This window comes from Nansenia antarctica, assembly GCF_963989245.1.
Source record: "Nansenia antarctica genome assembly, chromosome: 4".
Taxonomy (NCBI): domain Eukaryota; kingdom Metazoa; phylum Chordata; class Actinopteri; order Argentiniformes; family Microstomatidae; genus Nansenia; species Nansenia antarctica.
This window is the reverse complement of record NC_137689.1, coordinates 24,990,212-25,017,271: the sequence shown is the minus strand read 5'-3', so window position 1 is coordinate 25,017,271 and position 27,060 is coordinate 24,990,212. Positions and strand designations below refer to the sequence as shown.

Here is a 27,060-nt window from a genome sequence, read left to right as displayed (position 1 = left end):
GACAATATATCATATTTATGAAATCTTAATAAACAAATACAGTAGTGAAGTTAATTATTGTTGGTTATGAATCAAAGAACAGTTATTGAGTTTAAGACGATTTAATCAAAGTTCAACACAGACATACATACAGATGTATACATACATACGTCTCCTCTGGCTCGGGTGGTGAAAAAGAGGCCGATCTCCCCCTAGCCTGCTAGTTTTGTTCCCCTTCTAAGAGGGGAGGGGCCAGAGTGTATGTGTGTGTGTGTGTGTGTGTGTGTGTGTGTGTGTTCGCCCACAATGGTCTCAACCCCTATGGGCGCCTTGTTGTCTGCCATAACCCCATGGTCTAATGCAATTCTAATGCAATTCACCCTATGGTCTAATGCAATTCTAATGCAATTCACCCTATGGTCTAATGCAATTCTAATGCAATTCACCCTATGGGCGTCTTGCTGTCTGCCATAACACCACCCCCCTCGGGCCCTAATGCAATTATATCTACCAGTGATCCTATTACAGCCACTGCAGATGCTTGCCCCCCCTTCCCTAGAGCTGGTCCCAACCCCCAGAGGTCTCTGTTGGTCATCTGGTTGCCATAGAACCCTCATTGTTAGAGGGCATCATGCCCTTGCATGCCCTGGTATGTGTGTGTGTTTAACATATACTACATATTCATACATAGATCATACATACTACATAGATCTTTGGGTCTCACCCTGGTTCATCAAGAGGGCCGTTCCCTGTGATGTCACTATGGCCTCAAGTCAGGGGGCTATTGCCCAACATTGCACAACACTCAGGGGGCTATTTGCACAACATTGCACAACATTCCCCTACAGCATATATACAGGCCCTTATCATACTATCTATGCATGTGTGTGTGTTTAAGTAGAAATATACGACACATCCCCCCTCGGACCACCCAGAGGGTGTTCCGAAACTAAACGACCACAAAACAAAAACAAAAACACAAAACCCCACAAACCGCAACTAAGACACCAAAGATTTTTTTTTTTTAAATAAACAACAAGACAGAAAAACTACACCAACACACAACACAAGAAACATAATAACACATAATAACAAATAAAATAAAATAAAATCAAAAAATAACAATACAAATTAATCTAAACACAGTACATCCTACATATTTCAACACAAAAACTTCCAACAACCAACGTCTTCTTGTTACTCGCATCTTCAGAACAACCTTTACCGCTGTCTCAGATTGATAACCTTTCCTAGTCAGGAGCTTATTCTTCGTTGCGCTAGGAACAGAACTTCTTTCCTATCTTTGTATAACCATCACATCACTTCTCAACTGACCTCAATCACATACGATATAGAAACAAACAAACAATACACAAATAATGACATTCAGTTATCATAACACATAATTCTCCAACAGTAAGCATAGGACAAAGGGAATGCATTAATGCATAGAGCTTCACCTCAGGTGAGGACTAGTCTTCTGAAAAGTTCATCAACGTGGACTGAGTGACTGATTTTCCAAAAACAGTCAATGAGGCCTTGTCTCCTAAGAAAGTCAAAAATCATGTCTGCTATAATAGGTGCTCCTATCTTAGCAAAATAAGTTTCCCATGCCCCTAAGACCGTTTCCAGCCATGCTATCATCTGCTGTCCATTCCCGTCGTTCCCTTTGATCTGCTGCTTCACTACCCTATTCATAGTCTTTAATCTTTTCCTAACTGGTCGTCGTCCGTCAGTGTCATTGAGGTTCAGGCAGCCGCCTGGTCCCCTCCCACACTGATCAAGGTCTGGGGAGTCGCCCTCAGCATCATCTGAAGCATGATGCAGGCACTCGCCAGCATCCCCAGTAGCACAGGTGTCCAGGCTTTGGACACTCCCAGGCTGGACCTCCAGACTGTCAACACTCTCTGCTTCGTTGGTTTCTGGTTTATTGGCATCTGGACAGCTTTCCACTGTCCCCTCGGCTTCAGGCATTGCCGGTAATATCACTGGCTGTAACGCTGGCATTGCCACTGGCTCTGGCAACACCACAGCATCTCGTCGTAGCTCCTCCTTCTCAGGTTCTCTGGGGACCTCGGCACCTGTTGGCACAACATCCTGCCTACTCTGTACATCCACCCCCCTGTCCACCACCCGTGGCCCTATTGGGGTAGGGATATGCCCAGACACCACTGGTGTACCCACTCTGATGTTGTTTCTCCAACAGACCCCACATTGACCTAAAGCATGGTCAATCTGTTCCATCAAATATGGACTCCAAAACCCATATTCCTTGGTGATCTTGCGTCTTACCTCCCCCCTAGCCACATGTGCTAATCCATGAGCTTCCCGTATTAACATGCCTATTAAATCTGAGGGTGCTACAACCAACCCCTCATGATTCCTCCATAGACCTGTGTCATCCTGACTTGCCCCCCTTACTAGCCAAACGTTCTTGTCTAACGTAGTTACTCTACTCTGTAACATCAATAAATCCTCAAGTGTGACCATGCCCTGTAATTGCTTTTCATGTGCGACCAGAAGACCTTTACCTGCCTTGTCTGCTCCTGTAATGGCTTTGGCTGCATCTTCTGCAGCCCTGTTACCTTGTGTGACATGTGATGAGTCAGACCTGTGTGTGGCACACTTCACTATGGCTAATTCCTTTGGCTTCATCATGGCTTGTAACAGCTTCATGATCTGTGCGTGATGCTGTATAGGCGTACCATCAGTTCTCTTAAAACCCCGCCCCCTCCATACAGCTCCATTAAAATGACAAACATTATGTGCATAGGCAGAGTCGGTGTACACTGTCACTCTCCGTCCGGTTCCCAAGTTGCATGCTTCTGTGAGGGCAATCAACTCAGCCAACTGAGCTGAGCAAGGCTGAGGAACTGCCTCAGCCTGTTCTACAATAAACTTTGAATTCTGTGCTTTAACTAAGGAATACCCAGCGCACAAAGTTTCTCCTACCCGGTAACAAGACCCATCAACCCAATATTCTATATCAGCTCCCTTTAAAGGCAAAGCTTGTAGGTCTGTTCTATGCTTAATCACTCTGGCTGTCGATGGAATCTGAGCACCGGATGGCATCGTCACCTGACAGCCGTCAGGTGTGCATTTTACTGTATAGTTCAATTGGCATTGAGCATCTCTCCCTAGCAGCCCTGTTGGCGTGTGTCCTGACACAAGTGTTGACAGAGTTGCTCTCTGTCCCTTGCACTCTAAGTCTACAAGCTCAGTTGTAGGAATCAGCTGTTTAATTCCCTCAAATCCGATTGTCTTCACATATTCTCTAGACATAGGAAGGTGCGTGGCGTCTTCAGGCTTCTTTGTCACCACCAGCTGGCACCTCCCACTCGGATCTTCCGGGCACCCCTATAGGCCAGCTGCTGGGCCTCCGTAAGGGTTCATCACTCCTGGAGCAGGTGTAGTAGGAGGCCAATATCCTCCTCCTTGGCTCCCCCCTGCGCCCCCCTGGGGCCTGTTGTAGCAGGTACAGGCTAGATGTCCATTCTGGTCGCATTGGTAACACGGTTCTAGCATCTTCTTCCCTGCTGCTGTCCATCCCCCTGGTGGTGGTCCTTGGCCAGGCTGTGTGTACGGCTGGTATGGAACCGCTTGCACCCCTGGTGGCCCTTGTGGGTATGGATACCCCCCTTGTGGCCCCTGTGGGTAGGACTGGTAAGTAGCAGGATACCCCCCTTGTGGCCCCTGTGAGTAGGACTGGTAAGTAGCAGTCTGCACTCCAGGTGGCTGTTGCTGTGGGGCTAAAGCCTGCACTCCCTCTATGTTCCTCTCGCTTTCAGTCAATTGCACATGAGTCAATATTCTGAGTGATTCTTCGTCTTGTGTCTTCTGTATCTGAATATTCTTTCGATATAACTCAACTTGATGAGCTACGTGGTCTATATAAACAGCTTTGTTCATGTGTCGTAGCCCCACCACTTCTGCTAGCTTATCCTTAACTGGGGTAGGAAGCCCTTCTTGTATTTTTTCCCTGATTATGGATTTTTCTAAGGGGTTATCTTCAGCGTCCTTCCCTGTCACACTTCTCCATTGAGAGTGCACACGGGCAACAAACCCCTGGGATTCTCATCTCCCCCCAGTGGCTTCACAATGATATTGTCTGGGTGAATGTGAGTAGGGTAAGTCTCTCTGATTGCCTTCCACAGCCTGCCTCTGTTTGCTGCGAAGAGCTCTGGATCATAAACTGATGTATTGATATATCTATGAAGTCCTGCCTTCATCAATATTTCCTGCATTGTATCCAATCCTGCAATAAAAGCTAAGAGTCTTTTCAGGTCTCCCATCGCGGCCTGCGTTCCCGTCAATCTCACGTCCACCTCGGTAGTCCATGCAAATCCACCATCCTGGAGAACGGGGAGTTTCTCTATCACTTCAGACAGATCTGTATGATTCCATGGATGATATTCCATCTTGTTACCCCGAATCAGCACTGGACAGTTCTTTAATGTATTTGATGTCATTCGATGACAATCTTTCTCTTTCTCCCTTTCTCGTTGCTCCTTCAGCCATCTGTGGTGTCTTTCTTCCTCTCTTTCCGCTTTCTCCCGGTGTCTTCTCCCACCTTTCCTTTCGGCTGTGGCTATCATCTTCCTGACCTGAGCGTTGTAGCTTCCATCTGCACTGTCGTCATCTCTTGAGTCTTCACTGCCATCTTTGCTGTCATCTTCCTTGTCACTCCTGTCGTCCCCTTTTCCCCTTGGCTCCTTCTTGGTCTTCTTCTTCTGGGAATGGTCCTCCAGTGCCTTAGCATATGGAGGGGGACTGGAGACAGGACACATGTCTGTGGATGGAATGTTCAATTTCTGTTCCAGTGTTCTGGCCAATTCATTTTTCTTTTCCGGTTCCATCTGAGCTATTTTCTGTCCCTCTACCTTAAATAGATCTAAAATAGCTAACTCTAACTTGCGTTTCTCTGATCGAATCTTTCCTCTTTGATGTGCTTTGTGCACATTGATAAGTATTTCCAATGTTGCAATTATTTGTAAATTAAGGCTGCCCTCTTTCGGCCACGGCTGTTCAATGTATGCCCAACGGCTATTCCATTTCGTAGACATTTTGCTAATTTCCCTAACAAGAGGATTCATTTTTTCCACTACAGCCATAGGGGATAAAGTAGCCAATATTCCACTATGTTCACTAATATCTTTTAACAGCTTCGTTGAATTTGCTCCCATTTTAAGCTGATTGATTTATACTGCTCAATATGCTGAATATATTCTATAAGGTGTACTTTTCTTACAACCCACCTTCCTATTGCCTTGTTTGCTAAACAAATGCTAGTCCAATTTAACTGTATTAACCATCCCCACAGAACCCTACAACTCAGAATAACAGATTTGCCTCTTGTGTATGTCAGTGCAGTATTAACTTAAATTTAATATCTGTGTAAGTACTTTATACTTAAATGTGTTTCCTAATTGTTTATGAAAATGTGTCACTTAATTACTCATTCAATACTAATTACAGTTCTGGTCAACACAATTATTAAATCACAAAGGCTGGTCAACACCTAAGTATTCACTGATTTACAAAAACCCTTTTACTGCTTAATTATCAATACAAACTATTCTGCTATTCCTAATCAAAAGCTGTGGACATGACCTAACTAAAATAAAAGATGTGAATTACAAATATTAATTACAACCTGTAAAGAAATCAACTTGTTATTGGGAAGGAATGAATGATTAGTTAGAATTATTCATTATATTATCATATACATTGATTTAAAACCTGTGGAGTCAATTATCTGTTAACAAAATATTAAACAAAATAATGATTATTCAGAATGGTTTTCATTAGACAGTCACAGACATTTGACCAAACCTGTGGAATCAATCAATTGTTTTGTGAAACAGAAAATGAATGATCTGAATAATTAATTCAACTAATAAGTAATTAATTAAATTAATTAAAGTAATGTAATACTGAACAGTCATTTACAACATCAATCTATGCATCAGCCTTTTAGATTCTTTCACCAACATTCTGCAAGCAGGCACAGAGCCGTTTTATTGGGGAACGACTGGCCTCTTTTCCTTCGAATCTATCAAAAGCCCACAATATATTCTTTTACTTTTAACAAACTAGTCTTTAACTTTTGTGATTCAGCGACCACAACTTTATTACAGAGAGAGAGGGGTTGAAATTAAAGGTATGGGTACCGTCTGCACTACAATATTCGCTTCGCACTCTGTGTGTGTGAAATGTGCCTGCGCGCGTCTCCGTGTGTGTACTGCTTACACATGCGCGCACTTCTACTAGGGGCTCGTGACAAATATCTTTAAACTACTTTAAAATACCCCAATGATCAATTCACTATCTTTCTATCTCTAAATTACTACAATCTTTGTATGAATTTATCTTTATTCGTAATGGATGAGTGATGTAATCAATGAAATACAGGTTCCCTTTGTAAAGGGGACTTTCAACTCCGTGTGTGCATGTTTGAATCAATGCGTGTACAGCCCTGCACTCGTGCATGTGTGAGCGCGCGTCTATCCACAGGAGAGAAAGGAAGGGGGAGGGGCAAGTCTTTGTCCTTTTCTTCTGGGGGAGAAACCGCTCCTGTAGGATTAAACTTATAACATATACTTTGCTTTCCACAAACAAATTACATTCTCCACGACACAACAATTTCAAGATTATCTTTCAATGCAGTTAAACTATTAGTTACCAAACCAAATCTTTATCATATGCATTTCACTGTTCCTTTTCCAAGGTCTCTGTGTGTTTCTGCGTGTCTGCGCGCGTGCCCGAGCGTGCGTGTTATTGCTCCGTTGACACAAAGGACAATGGCGTCTGCTCTTTCTTAGACACACTTCTGCTACAGTTCTGAAGATTTGATTTCATAATCTTTTACAATAATGCTCTTTCTTACAAAACACTTATTACACTTTATCAAAACACAATTTTACACACACACTCACGATATTCCGTAATACCATCCAAACAAATCACAACTATTAGTTACCACACTAATATCTCACAAATCACAACTATTAGTTACCAAACTAATATCTCAACACCATTTTACACAAAAAGCGAATTACCAAATTCGGCTCTATCACCAAGCCAGGCTTAAAGATTATGAAAGATTTGTTTCTATTCCAACAAGATTAACGTTACACAAGATTCTTTTGACTATAACTTAATCAAGCTATACTTATCTCCTGGGCTAGTCTCGCCACTTATGAAGTTAATTATTGTTGGTTATGAATCAAAGAACAGTTATTGAGTTTAAGACGATTTAATCAAAGTTCAACACAGACATACATACAGATGTATACATACATACGTCTCCTCTGGCTCGGGTGGTGAAAAAGAGGCCGATCTCCCCCTAGCCTGCTAGTTTTGTTCCCCTTCTAAGAGGGGAGGGGCCAGAGTGTATGTGTGTGTGTGTGTGTGTGTGTGTGTGTTCGCCCACAATGGTCTCAACCCCTATGGGCGCCTTGTTGTCTTCCATAACCCCATGGTCTAATGCAATTCTAATGCAATTCACCCTATGGTCTAATGCAATTCTAATGCAATTCACCCTATGGTCTAATGCAATTCTAATGCAATTCACCCTATGGGCGTCTTGCTGTCTGCCATAACACCACCCCCCTCGGGCCCTAATGCAATTATATCTACCAGTGATCCTATTACAGCCACTGCAGATGCTTGCCCCCCCTTCCCTAGAGCTGGTCAAGAGGCCAGAGTGTGTGTGTGTATCTGTGTGTGTCTGTGTGTGTTTATAAGGGTCCCAACCCCCAGAGGTCTCTGTTGGTCATCTGGTTGCCATAGAACCCTCATTGTTAGAGGGCATCATGCCCTTGCATGCCCTGGTATGTGTGTGTGTTTAAAATATACTACATATTCATACATAGATCATACATACTACATAGATCTTTGGGTCTCACCCTGGTTCATCAAGAGGGCCGTTCCCTGTGATGTCACTATGGCCTCAAGTCAGGGGGCTATTGCCCAACATTGCACAACACTCAGGGGCTATTTGCACAACATTGCACAACATTCCCCTACAGCATATATACAGGCCCTTATCATACTATCTATGCATGTGTGTGTGTTTAAGTAGAAATATATGACAGTAGCCTACAGACTCTAAAAGAAAACAGGACTCAGCCCCTTGGTCAGCAGCAGAAAGACCCTTGGTCATCATCTTATATACAGTGCATTGCTCATAGATGGCTATCATGTTATACAGTACATACCAGGGTTTTTCCTGGGTCAGAATGAGGGCTTTGGTGGTTGATCTTGTGCGAGCGTAGCGCGCCCATTTTTTTTTTGAGGGACCCCCAATTGTTGTATTTGTATTGTAAATTGTAATTATTATTAATTATTATTATTATTAATGTACCTGGTTATGTTACAGTAGAGAAACAAAAAACAGTTATCAAAAAAACCGGAGTATTTACTAGCTAAGATTGACAAAAGATTGGCGTGGTGCAACCGAAATTAGTAAACAACTAGTTTGAAACTTGCTAGTAACAACTAGGGGTTTAGTAACTACTAAATGCCTGCATTTATAATGACTTACGCCAAATTGGTGCAACCCAGTCCAGTAGGCTACCAGATACGATGTTGTAATGTATGTGTCACGGGCAGTGATGCCGGTAACGCGATACTAAGTAACGCGATACTCTAATCTGAATACTTTTCCCAGTAACGAGTATTCTAACGCGATACTATTTCCAAATCAGTAATCGGATTAAAGTTACTTATTCAAGTGGCTGTGCGTTACTATTGCGTTACTACCTCATAACTTAGGCTAAATGCAGTATTTCTTTGTAATGTTCGATAGTAAACAAACATTTCTCGCGTCTTGGGGAGTGACGTCAGTGCCCACGTTTTCAACACGAGGTTACTATGGAAGGCCATGCCCGCAAAAAACGGCTCTCGACTATCGCGAGATTGCAGCAGAATCGCTCACGTGTATCACCACGCTGATTGCACAGTGTAAACAGAAGCGTAGCCTACACAATGGAGCGAGAACAGAGATATGCGTTAAATAGCTGGAAATATAAGGATTATTTTGAGTTTGTGTCAGCAAAGGATGACAAGAACATAAATGTTGATCATTGATAAACTAAATTGATAAGACTCACCCAGTTTAGGATTAGGATTATATTAGGATCATATCTGAATGGTCAGGGTAGGTTTTAGGTTTTGTGAAACCACTCCTTGCTAGTTACTGTTAAATAAAGATTATATTTATTTTATTGTTTAAAAACAAGTATTTATGTTGGGTGAGGCAAAGAAAGACTCTTTATTTTGTTGTTTTAAGTTATTGTTTAAAGTTTAATTATGTAATTTAAGTTACTGTTAAAATAAAGTGAGTTTTGGCAAAACCAGTTTTCATTTTTATGTTGCGGGGGGGGGGGGGGGGGGGTCGGGTGCCTAGGCAGCTGCCAATAGTAACTAAAAAAGTAACTAGTAATCTAACTTAGTTACTTTTAAAATCAAGTAATCAGTAAAGTAACTAGATTACTTTTTAAAGGAGTAATCAGTAATCAGTAATCAGAATACTTTTTCAAAGTAACTGTGGCAACACTGGTCACGGGGTGACATTTGCATGCAGAACCTTTTTCGTCTGTGTTTTGTTTCCCTTCGGTCGGGCGCACCGTTGGTGTTGTGGTCGCTGCCCCTCCTGTGCACACCTGGTGCTGGTTGATGGTGATTGGGGACTGGGAGTGGCACTATTCCCCTTTAGGAGGAGAGCGCAGTTCGGGAACGAGTGTCCAGACGGGAGTACAGAGACACAGAGTGCCGATAGGACGACCACTAGACGAACCCCTGCTGGATACCAGAGGGACCCGCGTGGAATCGGGAGAACGCCTGACTGGGGATAAGGGAGGGTGTGGCACAAAGCACCCTTCCCAGAGTTAAGTGGACTTGATGCCTTACCTCATCATCTGTCGCGGCCTGTGGGCCACTGTAGTCCCGCTGTTGTTGACGGGAACGTCCGGACTATTAGCTCGCCTCCTATACAGACATAGTGTTCTAGGGTTAGCCTCTCCAGTGTTTCTTGTGAACTTTATTTTGCTTTTGCTTGGTGTGTCTATTCTTTTGAGTAGTGTTGTTTATGACGAGCTAGTGGCAAGCTCCTTATTTGTGTGGTTTATTATTTCTGTCTTCTCGACAGTTGTGTGGTTTTCTTTGATCATTTAGTTTTAAGTATTTTTTGTGAAGTTTTGAGTTGTATTATTTTGGAGATCGAGGGCTAAGCTAACCCTATGGTCTAGTGTATCTGGGAGTTAGTGGAGGGGCGCACCGTGAGAGTGACTGTCGGCTATATACCACCTGTTGAGTCCCTCTCCCTCCTGTCCTCAGCGAGACCATTGGCGCCACGCCGGGATAGAGACGTGCCGGACCTTAGGGTCCTTGACCGACGGGATACGGCCGGGAGTTAACCCTGGGGGGAGCCCGAGTCGAGACTCCATCGGATTATCCCATCCCATTGGACTCTGTTTTTAATTAGCTTTTGTAATTCCTTCTAATAAAGATTCATTGTGGACTGTTCCTGGTCTCTGGGTGTTGTCTGGGTAACCTTGGTTGGCTCCTCAACAGTATCCTCTTAGAAGGCAGGGGTGTTGGAAAGCTTTTAGGGCTGCCCCTGCCCCATTACATTTGCACATAATTTGCTACCACGGTTGCCAGACGGAATTGACAATGTCCAGCCCAACCGGTCTAAAAGCTGCTGAATCCACCCGTCCAGTGTGACCAAAAGTAGCCCAATCTGGCAACCCTGCTTGCTACGTTCTTGCAGCTCGCGTGAACACAGGTTCTTCCGTCAGCGCTCGCCTGCCGCTTCGATTGCAGACTCAAGTTAACGCGTGTGCAGAAAGATGCCACGAAACGGTAGCATGTCCGGTAGCTTTCAAGTCCCGTAAAACAATTGTTATTTCTCGCCGTGAGAAATAGAGATGCGGCGTGAGAGCGTGAGAACTGGTTGAAATGCGTGAGTCTCACAGCGATTGCGTGAGACTTGGCAGCTCTGTATCAACTTCACAGGCAGTAGTAGCCTATCCGGTTGGTAAGTCGTGACGTGTTTCGGGTCCAAAATTGGCTGAGGCCCTGTCTTCGAAATTCCGCAATAATAATAATAATAAATTATATTTATATAGCGCTTTTCCGAGGCTCAAATACCCTGACAATATGGGGAAAACGGGAAAGTGCTGTGTCCCTTGTTGTATGAATAGATCCGAGTCTAAAAAACGATTAAACTGTCATTCTACCGCTGTAGTACACTGGTATTCTGGTGCGGAGAATTTCTGGTTTGGACCCGGAAATTGCAAAACGTCACGTTTGACGTCAGACTTAACAACCGAATAGAGCTCCGGTAGTTGACGTCACACAACCCGGAAATCCAAGTAATGGTCCTTAACGCCACCATTTTGGCAGAGGAGCGCCACAAAGCGGGAGAGCGTCCAGTCTTCCATTATTATTAATAATACATTTTGTTGGAATTTTTCTGATCGCACAAACTGTTTAGGAATTACGGTAATGACAACGTCACGTGTACAAGTCACCGGCTTTTATTGCAAAAAATACTCCCAAGAATTGCTCTCAATAAAATGTATCAAAACGTTGTTTGACTCGGTGGCAAAAAAAGCAAGTAAAGGTGGTTCATATGGTTATATTTGACTTTAGTGCTAACTTTACAAACAGGCTAGCTATACACTTCAGAGCTCTGTAGGTCTTCCTTTGTTGTACTGATTCATAAACAGGAACATTGTGAAATTTCAGGGCAGCAGGGAAGCACAACCCCAGCCTCTGTATTCCACCTGCAGGTTCCTGTTTCTCTGACGCTGAAATAATTTCTCTGTAATATCACATGTCTGTGATTAACCACACGCGTTCAGTCTAGTCAATACACCAACACACTTGTTCTTTTGCTGATTGTCTGGAGAGTATTCCAGAATATTCCAGAATATTCCTCTCACTCAGGAAGGGAGGGGTCTGTCGAAGAGAAATTATGGATTTGTTTTCACATAAAAGCAGCATCCAACTCTATAAACTACGTAGATAGTCATCATGCATGTTCCCTGTTACTGTGCAAACAGCAAGGCCTGTTCTGTGTGTTAAATGAATACTCTTAACGGCTCAGGTTAAAACCTGTCATCGTTCATCCATTACCCCTCAAACACATTAAAACATAACCATCTCCAGTTGCTGGGTTTCTGGTTCACAGATCACATTCTGAGCTCCCAAACTGGAAGTCAGCATTGTCAGCTCATCCATGATGTGATTAACTGAAACTCAACCCCAGTGAAAGTGAGAGACAAAACAGCAATACATAATTGTTTATTGAAAAGCTTTTGCCATATTCTTATAAAGGTTAGATCTGAATATATAAACTGGTTAGATCAATTCAGCAGGAATATAACGGTCTCAAACCACCACCACATTCAAGCAGAAGATGAGCAACACAAGCCTTTGAGGGAAGCTGGATATCAATCACATAAAACGTGCTTTTACTGTCAGATTAAGGTTTACGAAGCGTTTACTACAGTGTGATTGTACCTTTAAAAACATATCAGAACATAAGAACAACAGCAAAACCGGTGTATTAATCAAACAGTTTACTTTACCGCCTCTCCAAAAATCACACACACACACACACACACACACACACACACACACACACACACACTACTCTCAGCATTCACTACTCATTCACTTTATATTAGTGCAGTGAAAATATAAAATCAATATGTTGATCTGGCCTGTCCAATAAAATAGTAAGACACACAAAGACGTGCCTCTAAAGTTCCTAAGCTCAGTTGCCAACTATTGGGCTGCTCACTCAAATATCCCAACACCAGTGAAATACTTTACAGAGATGCAAACTAGTGATGGCCCAAAAAGGTGACAAAATAGTTTTTTCCCCTGAAAACAAAGAACATTTATGAAAATTGTTGACCTATTTTGAGGTATAAACAGCTAAAAGGTGACAAGTTTGCACCCCTGCTTTAGGTCCATTTCATGATGATAGGAAATGCATTAGAAATACAAAGTACAAAAGAAATGCAAAACAGTGACACTAACAATCCGTCCTGCATATTATTGACATGCGTGTTTTCAAACATCCCCAGTGATGTCATCATGTCACCATATGACATTCTTCTTCATTGCCTGTTCCTGTCAGTTAAGTCATATTCAGATGGACTTGACCCCAGACCTAATCTTCACCACTCCCATTCTAACAACGTAGACATACCCAGCCATCACCTTGTCTTGAGATGTCTTAATGTCTTCATTAACCAAAATAAGACATTTTGTCTGTCAAGATGTCTTAAGTCGTCTTAAGACCTAACCTGAAGACATGCACTCATTCACTCACTTAAGACATGGAGCATAAGAGCCATATTTTCGGTGTCTTGAAGACACAGAACATCTTGAGGTGTCTTAAGACACTGAATATCAATGTCTTAAGACAGTCAGGCGATCTTGTTCCAATTGGAATAATTCAAGTATAATAATGAATTATCCTATTATATATTTTACATTATTAATTAGTTAATAATAATTCAATTGGTGTGTCCCAGACAAAAATGCATGTCATCACTGTAAAAAAATATTTTGGATTTTAGTTCCTTTAACACATTTTTGTGAGTCAGGTCAACTAAATTTTGCCAAAAAGTTGAGACAACTAGAAATGTTAAGTTTTAATCCATTCAACCTGTCTGGGAAATTAAAATAGTCCACTCAGTCAGAATGATGAGATCACTCAACTTGTCAAAAACGTTTCCAGTTGTTGCACATGCGCAGAACACTGCCCCTGCAAAATTCCGTTTGTCAACCTGTGCATCCAGCAGCCTTTCTCCCTCACCTGATTCTAATTGACAATGCTGCTGAATTCACCCGTCTTGAGTCGTGATGAACGTAGCCTGTAGTAGGAATATCGAGAATATCAAGAATATAACGAATATCAAGAATATCAGGAGTGCGAATTACAAAAGGTGAGTTAATACTTTTATTTGTCAGAGTTTAATGTTCAATTGTGTAATAATTTTGTTTGTTAACTTTACCTCACCAGTGACATGATCTAGCTAGCTAATATAGCTAACAAGTGAATTCAGTCGATGCAAGAGGGTTTCAGAAGCTTGATTTCGTTTGCTGAAATATGAGTTCATGTAGTATAATAATAATAATAATAATTCATTGTTTTTATATAGTGCGTTTCCGGGGCTCAAAGGTGTATAGGCTAGTTAGCACTAGCTTTTCTGACTGCAGTGGAAGAAAGAATGTGCATCATGTTTAGTTAGTTAGCTAGTTAGTAACACCATCACTTGAATATGGCCCGTGTTAGCTTGCTAGAGAATTGGTTTTGTTTTCTGGAATATAACATTATGGCTTTTAGCTGGCTGAGCCAGGTGTAGCTAAAGTTTAATTGTGGGCTAGGTAGTTAGCTTGGTTTGTAGAAACGCCGAGTGGGGTAATTTGACCGCATGTGCATGTGTAGTTAGAGAATTGGGGGGGGGGGGGGCTGCAATTAATTTCAGTGCTTTTTTTTGTGTGCACACTTTTACTTTTACCTTTTTTTCACAGAAAGTGTGAAAGTAAGAGGAGCTTTGCATTGCACAGCTCCATCCAGGATCTAGTGCTCAGGTGCAGAATACTTTTCCGTGGCCTTGAGATGAGGAATCATCAACAGTTCCACAGTCTAACACCTGTTAGAGAACAACTGTTTATATCTGATGCATTTAAGTCCATCAAAGTGGATACTGTGGTTCAGAAAATACCTCAGATTCCACAGTTCACTGGCTACTACATATACAGCAACCACTCTGCCACTGCATTTGAAGAGCCAAGCAGCAGATACATCAAAGATGTAGCAACTCTCCCTGCTCATTGTAGTGAAGGGCAGCCAGAAAGAGAACTACCCACAGGTAGGCTAAAAAGCTTACCATGATATTGCACTACTGCTTTTCATTGGCACTGTTAAGTCATAGTTTCATGGCTAATCAAATATGATAGGTTGCTGTGAGTAAGCTGAACAAGAACATGCATGAAGTAATGGTTGCCATAAAATTGTTTCGTTAAAGGGGTACCAGTTCTGCCACTCTACATCCATTTATATTTTGATGGATTTGGGCTGTACAGGAGGAAGTACCATTCCACTAACGGAATGTACTTTTCAGTCGGTAACCTGCCCCGCTCTGAGGCGGCAAAAAGGGAGCGCATCATAGGCCTTGGAGAACCAGGTAGCATAATAATCAGCACATTTTAACAAATGGTTAAAATGTCTAAGTCATGGTTCATGTGAGATTGAGATATATCTTCTTTCCAAATCAGGGACATCATTTGAGCAGTGCATGAATGCCATTTCTCCATACATACGCAGACTACAGGAGGGGTATTATGCAAACTGCCCTTACTATGGAGGCAATGTGTTTGTATGTGGAGGAATTGGGGAGATCAATGCCGATATGCCCCAGGCAAACCACTGTGCAAACTGTTTGTCTTCCACCGCAAACAAACGGTTAGATTCAGTATTACTTCTCTGGCCATTTGGTCTTCTTGGTTATGTACATTGCGTGAAATCTTTCAAATGCATCCCTTATTAAAATGATGTCTCTCTTAGATGCAGAATTTGCACAGTCGACAAGGCCGACCTCTCCAACCCACAGGTTGCCAGTGAAGCACCCCGCAGAACAAAGTCCAACACCAACATCATTATCGCTGGCATGTCTGAGATGGGTGTAGTGGAGAGGAAACGACAAGAAACAGAGACTGGGACCTTGTTCAGCCAAAACAACCAGCTTTTCTCTGATGACATTGTCATTGAACCGCACATTCAGGTAAATGTTTTAATGTAAGCTTTGTCTATACATGCATGTTACCTATGCCTAATGAAGCTCAGACAACGAAATTTAGGAGGGGTGGCTCCCCTGGTGTTAGGAAAGGGAGAAAAAAAAAACTTTTAGAAAAAGAATATAAAAGAATATAAAAGAATCACAAGAAGGTAAGGAGCTGGTTTACATAAATAAAGGCTATGTACACAATCCACTGTACTATACTGCACAGATAGTCAACTAGGGTTGTCATATTGCACAAAAGTATTTTTTCACGTTATTTAAAGTGTCACAGTTTGCAGGCTTGAAATGTACATGTTTGTGCCTCAGCACTAGCTGCCATACAATCCGTCCAGACTGTCCTGGGCCCAGAACTTAGGCCTTTGCTGTGTTCAGGGCCTTGACGGCCCTGTGGTAGAAGCAGTTCTTCAGTCTGTTTGTCTTTGCCGGGGTCCTGTACCTCCTTTTCGAGGGCAGCCTGATAAAGTGTACGTGCCCAGGGTGGGTCGGGTCCCTGGAGATCTTGGAGGCCTTCCTGAGACAGCGTGTGTTGTACAGCTATTCCAGAGAGGGGAGGGGGGCGCCGGTGATCTTCTGTGCTGTTCTCACGACTCTCTGTAGCGCATTTCTCTCCGCTGTTGTGCAGCTGTAGAACCAGTTGCAGATGCCGTAGGTGAGGATGCTCTCCACTGCGCCGCGGTAGAAGGCCACCAGTATCTCCTGCTTGTTGTGTTCTTTCCTGAGGCATCTCAGGGTGTATAGCCGCTGTTGTGCCCTCTTGATGGTGCCTTTTGTGTTGTCCTTCCAGGTCAGGTCATCCCGCATGTGATGTCCCAGGAATCGGAGGGTTGAGACTCTCTCCACGCTCTCTCCGTCGATGAGCAGGGGCTGGATCTCGCACTTTTTCCTCCTGAAGTCTACGATGAATTCCTGGGTCTTTGACTTGTTCAGCAGCAGGTTGTTAACCTTGCACAGCTTGCTCAGTTGCTCTACCTCATCCCTGTACGCCGCCTCGTCCCCCCCCCGAGATACATCCCACCACGGTGGTGTCGTCTGCAAACTTTACGATGTAGTTGCTGGGGTGGACGGGGGTGAAGTCGTGGGTGTAGAGGTTGTAGAGGATGGGGCTTAGCACGCAGCCCTGGGGGGACCCAGTGCTGAGGCTGAGGGCTGTGGAGGTGTGGGGGCCCACCCGCACCCTCTGGGGGCGGTCGGTCAGGAAGTCCTTGATCCACGCACATATAGAGTGTGATAGACCCAGGTCTAGGAGTTTGGTCACTAGCCTGTCTGGAAGGATGGTGTTGAAGGCGGAGCTGAAGTCCACGAAGAGCAGTCTCGCGTAGCTGTTTCCCCTCTCCAGGTGGGATAGAGTGGCGTGGAGAGTCGTCGCGATGGCGTCCTCTGTGGACCTGTGGTCTCTGTAGGCGAACTGGTATGGATCCAGGTTGGGCGGGAGGCGTGTGAGTATGTGGGCCCGGACTAGTTTCTCGAAGCACTTCATGATGATTGGTGTGAGTGCCACCGGGCGGTAGTCGTTTAGGCAGCTCACCGTGCTTTTCTTCGGGACTGGGATGATAGTTGAGGTTTTCAGGCAGGGTGGGACGGTGGCCTGGGACAAGGACTGGTTAAAGATGTTGGTGAAAACCCCGGCCAGCTGGTAGGCGCAGTCTCTCAGCACCCGTCCCAGGACGCCATCCGGCCCCGAGGCTTTCCTGGGGTCCACTGCCTTCAGTACGCGTCTCACTTAATGCTCTGTGAGGGTGAGGCTGCTGAGAGCTGGAGAGAGGGGTGTTTGTGTTGCGGTTACCTCCGTTCGCCCCTCGTCGAACCGGGCGTAGAAGGTGTTCAGCTTTCCCGCCAGCAGGGGGTCGTCCTCTGCGGCTGTGAGCCTGTTGGCTCTGAAGTTTGTCATCTGCTGAACCCCCTGCCACATCCGCCTGGAGTCGTTGCTCAGGAGGCATTCCTCAATCTTCTCTCTGTGCTCTGCCTTGGCCGCTTTGATGCCGCGCTTTAGGTTGGCCCTGGTGGAGCTGTACAGCGGTGTGCTCTTCCCTGCGAAGAAGGCGTTGTCCCTCTCGTTGATCAGTTTTTGGACCTTCCCAGTCATCCATGGCTTCGTGTTGGGGTAGACCCGGACCCGTTTGTCCACGGTGACTGAGTTGGTGCAGTTCACTATGTGGTTCAGAACCGACGACGTGTACTGTTCCAGGTCCTCATGCTCATATTCCTGCCATAGGGTGTCATTTAGGCAGATCTGCAGTGGAGCGGACCCTTCTGGCCAGGTTCTGACAGGTGATAAATGATAAAACCATGTAAAAGCAATACAACTGTTGGCTTTGTATTTTGTTACAGACAAGAATCGATCACTTCCACTTAGATGCCCTTGGTGTTGGAAGACTCCAAATAAGTCTAATTTGGGGCAACATCAAGACACAATTGCAACTGTTCGTATCCAATCTGATTGTTGCAATTGACAGACCACACTGGCTCAAGCAGGTAAGTCACAGTTATACATTTTGACGCCGGTGTATTTAATTGTTAAAGGAACAGTTTACCCAAAAATGAAACTTGTGTCATCTCCTCACCGACATGCCACTTGAAACACAGGTGCAGTTTGTCCATATAACACACAGGGAGGTTGCCAGCACTACTTGAGTGAAAGCTAGTCCCCATTGACTTCAGTAAAGAACAACCAAAGTCAATGGGAACTAGCTTTCTCTCAAAAAGTCTGCCTGTTTGTTATATGTGACACCCGCTGGTGATTTGGTCCTCTTCTCTGCAAATCCTGAATTGCGCTAGAATTTGTTGGTTTTTTTCTCCATATTACGGAAGTTGAAGTGAAGAACACACTTAATATAACAAGCAACTGTTTTAAGATCACTAAATAGTACATTTTTGTCATCAAAGTCCATGTCCTGTGAGAAGTGTGAACAGCTCTGAATGAAATTGCATTACACACCACATTATACTTTCAGCTCCCAGATGTTCATCACTTGGCATGTGCCACTGGCTGTGAGGTACTCCATCTCATTCAGATGTGGCCCATCATAGCCAGAGATGTCATGTGTTGCCCTGAGGCATTTACAGCAGCCTCTGTTGAATACATTGGCCGCAACACCTGCCGACTAGTGACTAAAGCCAACATCTTGCTGAGTGGATACTTGGCTTTGATCCGATCAGCTAGTTTGACGGATGACGAAGCAAGGCAACTCCAGGTCGAGATATGTGACCACCACAAACTTTTCGAGAGGGTGAGTTATTATTGATATCATTATTATATATTATTATCTTTCTTACAGGATTTTGCATCAAAACAGTGTGGTTTGATTAGATATTAATTCATATTAACATATTAACTCATATTAACACCATTTAGCAGAAGTAAGTACATTTTGGTGTCATATTTTCTAAGATATGGAAAGCAGATGTTGCAAACCGTGCCAACATTCATTGTGGGTATCACACTGGAGAGCAAACAGATGTGCTGGGCCACCCCATGATTGGAGACTGCAACCGCTTTGAACGATACCACCACAGGGTCAAGGACATGGGTAAATGTAACTACACATACAGTATTTAATTTGCAAGGCCATATAGGTGCTTAAAGCTAATTGTTTTATATGAATGTTGTACTTCAGTCATCGCTCACAAGAATGGTGTTAGTTATGGAGAAGACCATGGTCAAGAGGATTGCAGTCTTGGATTCCATCACCACATTGTCAGCACCCAATCATGTGGCAGACAATACACCTGTACACGGGCTGCCAGGCTATGCCCCTGTATACAGAGCATCTGGTTCGGTCGCATTAGTATCGGCCACTGATCTTCGGCAAAGACGAGGGCTTGGTAGGAACATCTACTTCAAAATGTGTTTATTTACTTAAGTAACTGTATTATCTGTATTTATCATGTACAGTATTATTTCCTGCATGTCAGTTATACCAAAGATATCTAGAATGTTGGTACCAAAATATAACTCGTTCCAAAACAGGCTTAAGGCAGCATGGAAACGAGGTGTTGCCAGAGCTGTCAAAACTACAGGTGTCAAAAAATATGCGGCAACCTGATCTAATGGAGAGGATGGAGAATAGAATCCTGACACAGGAACAGGTCTTCCTCGGACCAAAGGTATGGTAGGGTGGGGTTGATCATAAATGTATTAATTATTTCAATACAATATTTAATACAATTAATTATCAAATAAGTCAGTATTAACTTCTTGTAAGAGAGCATTCTTTGAATCATATGCATGCTGTTTTATTTCCTAGGTTTGGAAAAGGGGAAAGCCTGTCATCCAAAATATTGACAACCCTCTTGCTGGGCAAGCAGCACAGAGACACACTCAATATCAGAGTGCAACATTGTCCCCTGAAACATACAAGTATATTATATCAATGTGTTTCTATGCAGTATCAATAGCATCTAATTTAGATGTTTTATTTTAGTTGTTTATCTAAAGAAAATAATATTTTAAAATAATGAATTATCTAAAATAATAAATTAAAAACAATCTAAATGATATTATCAATAGCATACCCCTTTTATAATTAGCATACTGAATTTCATTCTCAGATTTGATATAAAGACTATCAGAGTTGGGTCATTTGTGGAGACAACCCCAACCCAACTCAACCCAACCCTACTTGGTGAGGACAGGAACCACAGGCAACCGGTGAAAATCACAGGCATATGGGCTACCATGTCAGGTAAAATAGTCTTACTGAAAGACCTTGTATAAAAAATATTGATGGGAATCTATAGCCTACCTTAATACTTGATGTCTTTTATTTTCAGAGAATCCACAGCTCCTGTTTGAAGGGACCGTGTTCCTGCCACTCCACAGAGAAGATCCCCTGACAGGCTGTGAAGAGTACAAGGAGGGAGCAAAGCTTCTCTTCCCACCCTCAGCCATCACTGACACCCTCCTGTTCCTACATCATAAATGTTTTTGGGAACCACGCCAACTTGTTGGGATAGGTATGAAGTCAACTGCCACCAATGGGCAATACTGTGAAATTGTTGATAAAAGAGTAGTCCACAACATCAGGAACACATGCTACCTGAAGAATAGGTTTCTCCACTCTCATATGGAGTAACTCTCCCATGTCACACTGTGATGGTGGTCATTGTAGTCTGTCTGGGATGGAGGATGTCAGTGTAGTCTCTTTCAGAAGGACAGTTTAGTCTCTCTGTGGTGGAGGGGAATCTTGGGGGAGTTGTTACACAACACATTCTTGTTTATTTATTTATTTGTATTTTAAATAATTAGAGTTAGTAGATTTGTGACAGCCCCCCAGTGTGTCTGAATTGGAGTCCTACTATACTGTACTTCCAAATGGTTTAGCATGGGGGGTCAGGTTCAGTACTAGATTTGGGCCGAGGTCCAATAGTGTCCTACCTACAAAAGGTTTAGTACATATAATAATTTTGTTCATATAATAATGTTGTACACATAATCATTTTGTTCCTATTTATAATAGTTCCTGCAATTTCCTGTAAATGTATTTATCAATTAGTAATCCACAGTAGGTGCCCCGCGGTGGTGTAGCGGTCTAAGCACTGGCCGCTAGTGCATGCTGCCCACCGGGGCCGGGGTTCGTATCCCGGCTCGCCAGATCCAGATATGGCCGAGGCACACGGGAAGCGGCATATTGGCCGGCCGCTTCCGAGGGCGGTATAGGAGTAGTTCTGGACTAGGATCCGTCGCGCAACACCGCCCCCGTCTGGTGTCGGAGTAACGGTACTGGGCTCGAGGAGCCAGTCAGCCTAGTCTGCCTGGCGGCCTCCTCTGGGACTGCCGGCCACGGGGTCGTGCGGCGGATCCTTCGCAATAGGCAGGGGATAATTGGATGCTAAGTTGGGTTAAATTGGCTACCAAATTGGGTGAAAAGGGGATAAAATCTGAAAAAAAAATAAAAAAATAAAAAAAATCCACAGTATGATTATGTATTTGTATTTAAATAAAAAAATAAATTTAAAAAAATTAAAAAATTAAAATTATTTGTGTATGTTGTTTTTTAAATAATAAAATGCTGAGACAATACTATGACATTCATTGTGTTCTTCATATTTCCAAGACATCTCAAGACATCTTAAGTTAAGACATCTTCATATTTCCAAGACATCTCAAGCCAAGACATCTTCATATTTCCAAGACATCTCAAGCCAAGACATCTTCATATTTCCAATATATCTTAAGACCCATGTCTAAAGGCACGTCTTAAGACGTGTCTCAAGACGTCTTGACAAATGTGTCTTAAGATGTCTCAAGACAAGGTGATGGCTGGGTATGGAATTGTATCATTTCATATCTCACTGTAGCTGATTTATTGCATTCAAGTTTAAGATAAAAAATTTATAATTGTGGAAAAAGTAAAGGAATATAACTTCTACAAATACACAGTGTATAATCAATCTATTGATATAGACTGAGAAGTTAAAGGCAACAGCAGCTATTGGTTCAGTAAAGCTCTGCATTGTAATCAGCTTCTATGACAAGGCCTCATTTCAGGCCTACTGTGATCTAAGGACAGCTGTAGTCGGTCCACCTGTCAGCAGTGGTTACAGCAATGTGCCTGCAAGCCTGAAAACACAACAAACAATTGACAATCAAATTAATGGCCATCATGATACATTTGACAAATGAATAAGTAGTAATTCATTTGAACAGGATTCTCACATTAGGTAGATGGTACCAGAATCCGTCCTGTTACAGAAATAAACGAGAGAGAGAGAGAGAGAGAGAGAGAGAGAGAAAGAGAGAGAAAATGTGAAAATCTTGATATTTTCATAAATGATTTTTCACTGTAAAACTTGATCACCACCTGTAGCTTGGCGGTTATATTCGGATGGTTAATGTGTCTCCACAGATAACCGTTAATAGAGCATGGATGGTTAATGTGTCTACACAGATAACCTTTAATAGAGCATGGATGGTTAATGTGTCTACACAGATGACCGTTAATAGAGTATGGATGGTTAATGTGTCTACACAGATAACCCTTAATAGAGCATGGATGGTTAATGTGTCTACACAGATAACCCTTAATAGAGCATGGATGGTTAATGTGTCTACACAGATAACCGTTAATAGAGCATGATGGTTAATGTGTCCACACAGATAACCCTTAATAGAGCATGGATGGTTAATGTGTCTCCACAGATGACCGTTAATAGAGCATGCAAAACCAGATGGATGTTTGCAGATTGTCTCTGTTTTCATCACAAGACGACCCTCACCATTGGCTTTCCTCTTGTAGTAGATCAGCCCTGCTAACGCTAACACCAGTCCCAGCACCAGTCCTGACGCTCCGATCGCGATCTTGTTCCTCTCAGACTCAGGCAGGGACGGGTCTGTCAAAGAGAAATGATGGATTTGTTTTTACACAAAAGCAGCAATCAGATTTTATAAACCACGTAGATAACATAATGCATGTTCCCTGTTACTACAGCAAGGCCTGTTCAGTGTCTGTTAAACAAACTTGTTTATCCTTCACCACTCAAACACACATTAAACAGAGCTGCCAAGTCTCACGCAATCGCCATGAGACTCACGCATTTCAACCAGTTCTCACGCTCTCACGCCGCATCTCTATTTCTCACGGCGAGAAATAACAATTGTTTTACGGGACTTTTATTTTTGAAATTCCTTGAAAGAAAGCTACCGGACATGAGTTTCGTGGCATCTTTCTGCACGCGCGTTAACTTGAGTCTGCAATCGAAGCGGCAGGCGAGCGCTGATGGAAGAACCTGTGTTCACGCGAGCTGCAAGAACGTAGCAAGCAGTGTTGCCAGATTGGGCTACTTTTGGTCACACTGGACGGGTGGATTCGGCAGCTTTTAGACCGGTTGGGCTGGACATTGTCAATTCCGTCTGGCAACCGTGGTAGCAAAATATGTGCATACATTACAACATCGTATCTGGTAGCCTACTGGACTGGGTTGCACCAATATGGCGTAAGTTATTACTAAATGCAGGCATTTAGTAGTTACTAAACCCCTAGTTGTTACTAGCTAGTTTCAAACTAGTTGTTTACTAATTTCGGTTGCACCACGCCAATCTTTTGTCAATCTTAGCTAGTAAATACTCAGTTTTTTTTGGTAACTGTTTTCTGTTTCTCTACTGTAACATAACCAGGTACATTAATAATAATAATAATAATTAATAATAATTACAATTTACAATACAAATACAACAATTGGGGGTCCCTCAAAAAAAATGTGGGCGTGCTGCGCTCGCACAAGATCAACCACCAAAGCCCTCATTCTGACCCAGGAAAAACCCTGGTATGTACTGTATAACATGATAGCCATCTATGAGCAATGCACTGTATATAAGATGATGACCACGGGTCTTTCTGCTGCTGACCAAGGGGCTGAGTCCTGTTGATGGGGCCAATTTTTATTTTAGAGTCTGTAGGCTACTGTATTTGTTTATTAAGATTTCATAAATATGATATATTGTCTGAATTTTTTTCTTGTTTTATAAAATATTAATTATTTTCATTTCTTGTGCTGGTTTATTATGAACAACATGTAAAATTGCAGGAAACTAGCACAAATAATTGGGTGGGAGAGAGGGGCCGCCGCTGCCAAAACGTGCACAGTTTTGGGTCGCTCCACCGCCAAAAAATCTCACTCCAAACTTTTGGTGAAACTTGGCAGCCCTGCATTAAAACACTTTCACCCAACTCACACATCTGATAACCTCACCCAAACACCATTCTAACACATTCAAACCTCCCTGTAATAACACTTACTCCACTCTGTCACTAGGGGGTCTCGGAGGCTGGCGTGGTGCACCATACAGGAGATCTTCTCTCCAGATCTGGGCGTGTACTCCAGGTGGGAGTGGACCTGGTAGTACCAGTCCCCATCGGCCAGCTCCGCAGTGGAGGTCACGTCTGTCTTCACGTCCTGTCCGTCCCTTGTCCAGGTCACAGTGATTTGTTTGGGGTAGAAGTCGTAGACGCTGCATATCAGCATGGCAGGGTGTCTTCCACTGGGGGGCGCCACTGAGCTGAGTCTGACATAAGGCTTAACTGATGGAGTGAAAATGGTACTCAGATTACTGTTATTAAGTGTGCTTGCAGTAGCAAGCAACACTTAATAGTATTGTACATATATATTTATGTATTTATTATTATATAGGGTTAGTCCTGATCACCAGGTTGTATAATATCACATCAGAACCATCGAGCTCAGATGCAAATCATTCTGTAGCATCCAACAGGGCTCTGTTCTCATGTGATTAAACTGAATGTTTAATTCTTTAATGAGAGGTGAAATCTCATAATATTTTACAGACTGCTATTGTTGTAATGCTCTCTGAAACTTCTGTACATTAAAAATGAGCCAATAGAAATGTTTGTTTCTGATGCTTCCCTGAGGAAAACAACAGTATAACATAACAGTGATGTACGTGTTCAATGATTGTAGCTACAGTATCCATGATCATTCAAGATAAAACCTCCCACAGCAAGATGTACAAGAACAACATTTCTGATCCTATTATTATTATTATTATTAGCTCTATCGTCATATCCATCAGGAATCTCTACAAATGTTTTCTTATTCACAAAGGACACACTAACATCACATTAACATCACACTGACATTAACATCACACTAACATCACATTAACATCACATTAACATCACACTGACATTAACATCACACTAACATTACATTAACATCACATTAACATCACACTGACATTAACATCACACTAACATTACATTAACATCACATTAACATCACACTAACATCACATTAAAATCACATTAACACTAATATCACATTAACATCACATTAAAATCACATTAAAATCACATTAACATTAACATCACATTAATATCACATTAACATTAACATCACATTAATATCACATTAACATTAACATCACATTAACACTAATATCACATTAACATGAACATCTGGTCAGGTAGGGATGGTAAACTGCTGTGCTCACCTGACATATCCAGTATGGCTCCGTAGTAAATACCAGCGTTATGCTTGCAGAGCCTCTCCAGCTGCGTTTTCTCTCCAACCAGCATAGGACCTTTATTCCAGAGCTCTGCATTATATATACCAAACTCTGTGTACCCAACATACTTGCCCACAGTGCTGTTGAATCTGATGTACTCTATCTGATTATAAATATAAGAGTCTGTAAACTCTATATCATGCAGATCAGGAGAGCTGTACAGGCAGAGGGCCACACGGTGATGATAATATCCATCTAAAAGAGAAAAACAATACAAATAAATGCTGAAAAGGGCACTGGTTTTCACTAGTTTGCCATACAAGAATGGATAAAACCATACCCCATTTGCCTTCTATTAAGTATAATTCTTCAATTACCTGATACATTATACTGTTCAAGTAATTCAGTTAAAAGCATCATGTTATAGTGGAACGTACCTGCTCCATTCAGAGTGGATAATCCCAGGGCAATGGAAATGTGTAAGAGAGTTGACATCGACATGTTCCTCTGCCAAGCCACTGTGTTCAATAAGAGGAAACCGAGCAGGACTTTAGCTACTCTTCAGACAAACAGGCCAATCTACTACCCCAGAAACAAAGAGTCACATGTTACTAGGCAGACATTGTAAGGACTGGTATCTTTCACTGAAAGTTGTCTGAGAGAATGTTATGGTCAGATAGGGAACCCAAGCGCAGACACGGACAGAGACAGGTTAAAGTAAAATAAAGTATGATTTATTTTAGGGAGTAGGCAGAGAATGGTCGTAGGGCAAGCGGGGGGTCAGGCAGGGGGCGTAGACAGCAGGCAGGCAGGGGGTTTAGGCAGGAGGGGTTGTCGGCAGGCAGGCAGGGGGGTTAGGCAGGAGGGGTAGTCGGCAGGCAGGCAGGGGCTTAGGCAGGGAGAGTAGTCGTTAGGCAGGCAGGGGTCAGGCCGGTAGGGCAGGCAGGCAAGAGGGCAGGTAGGGTAGGCAGGCAGGAGGGCAGGCAGGCAAGAGGGCAGGTAGGGCAGGCAGGCAGGCAGGAGGGCAGGTAGGGCAGGCAGGCAGGAGTCCGGTAGGGGTACTGGGGGGTAAAGGCAAAACAGGGGTAAGTAGGAGGCAGGTACAGGCAGGGTAGTAAATAGGTAGGGGAGCTGGAAGCGTATCTTTACGGTAAGCTGAAGCTACGATCTGGCAGAGAAGTGAAGGCTGGAACGGGTCTTTATGCAGGGCTAACGATGAGGTAATAGTGAACAGCCGGACAAAACGCACACCTGAAGCCACTCCAGCCAATTAGAGGGAGAGAGAGAGAG

The 27,060-nt window shown here is 43.1% G+C and overlaps 1 protein-coding gene across 1 annotated transcript in view; it reads right to left on the bottom strand.

The window, feature by feature from the left end:
• Nucleotides 1–26,271, bottom strand: part of LOC308155917 (H-2 class II histocompatibility antigen, I-E beta chain-like) — a gene marked incomplete at both ends in the record, with an annotated part of 77,146 nt that extends 50,875 nt beyond the window's left edge. The window contains 4 exons of the mRNA XM_080529282.1: nucleotides 23,025–23,138; nucleotides 24,545–24,826; nucleotides 25,756–26,025; nucleotides 26,208–26,271. Of these exons, the coding sequence (XP_080385408.1) occupies nucleotides 23,025–23,138; nucleotides 24,545–24,826; nucleotides 25,756–26,025; nucleotides 26,208–26,271 (730 nt within the window). The remainder of the gene's footprint in view (nucleotides 1–23,024; nucleotides 23,139–24,544; nucleotides 24,827–25,755; nucleotides 26,026–26,207) is intronic.
• Between the last annotated feature and the right edge of the window lie 789 nt (nucleotides 26,272–27,060).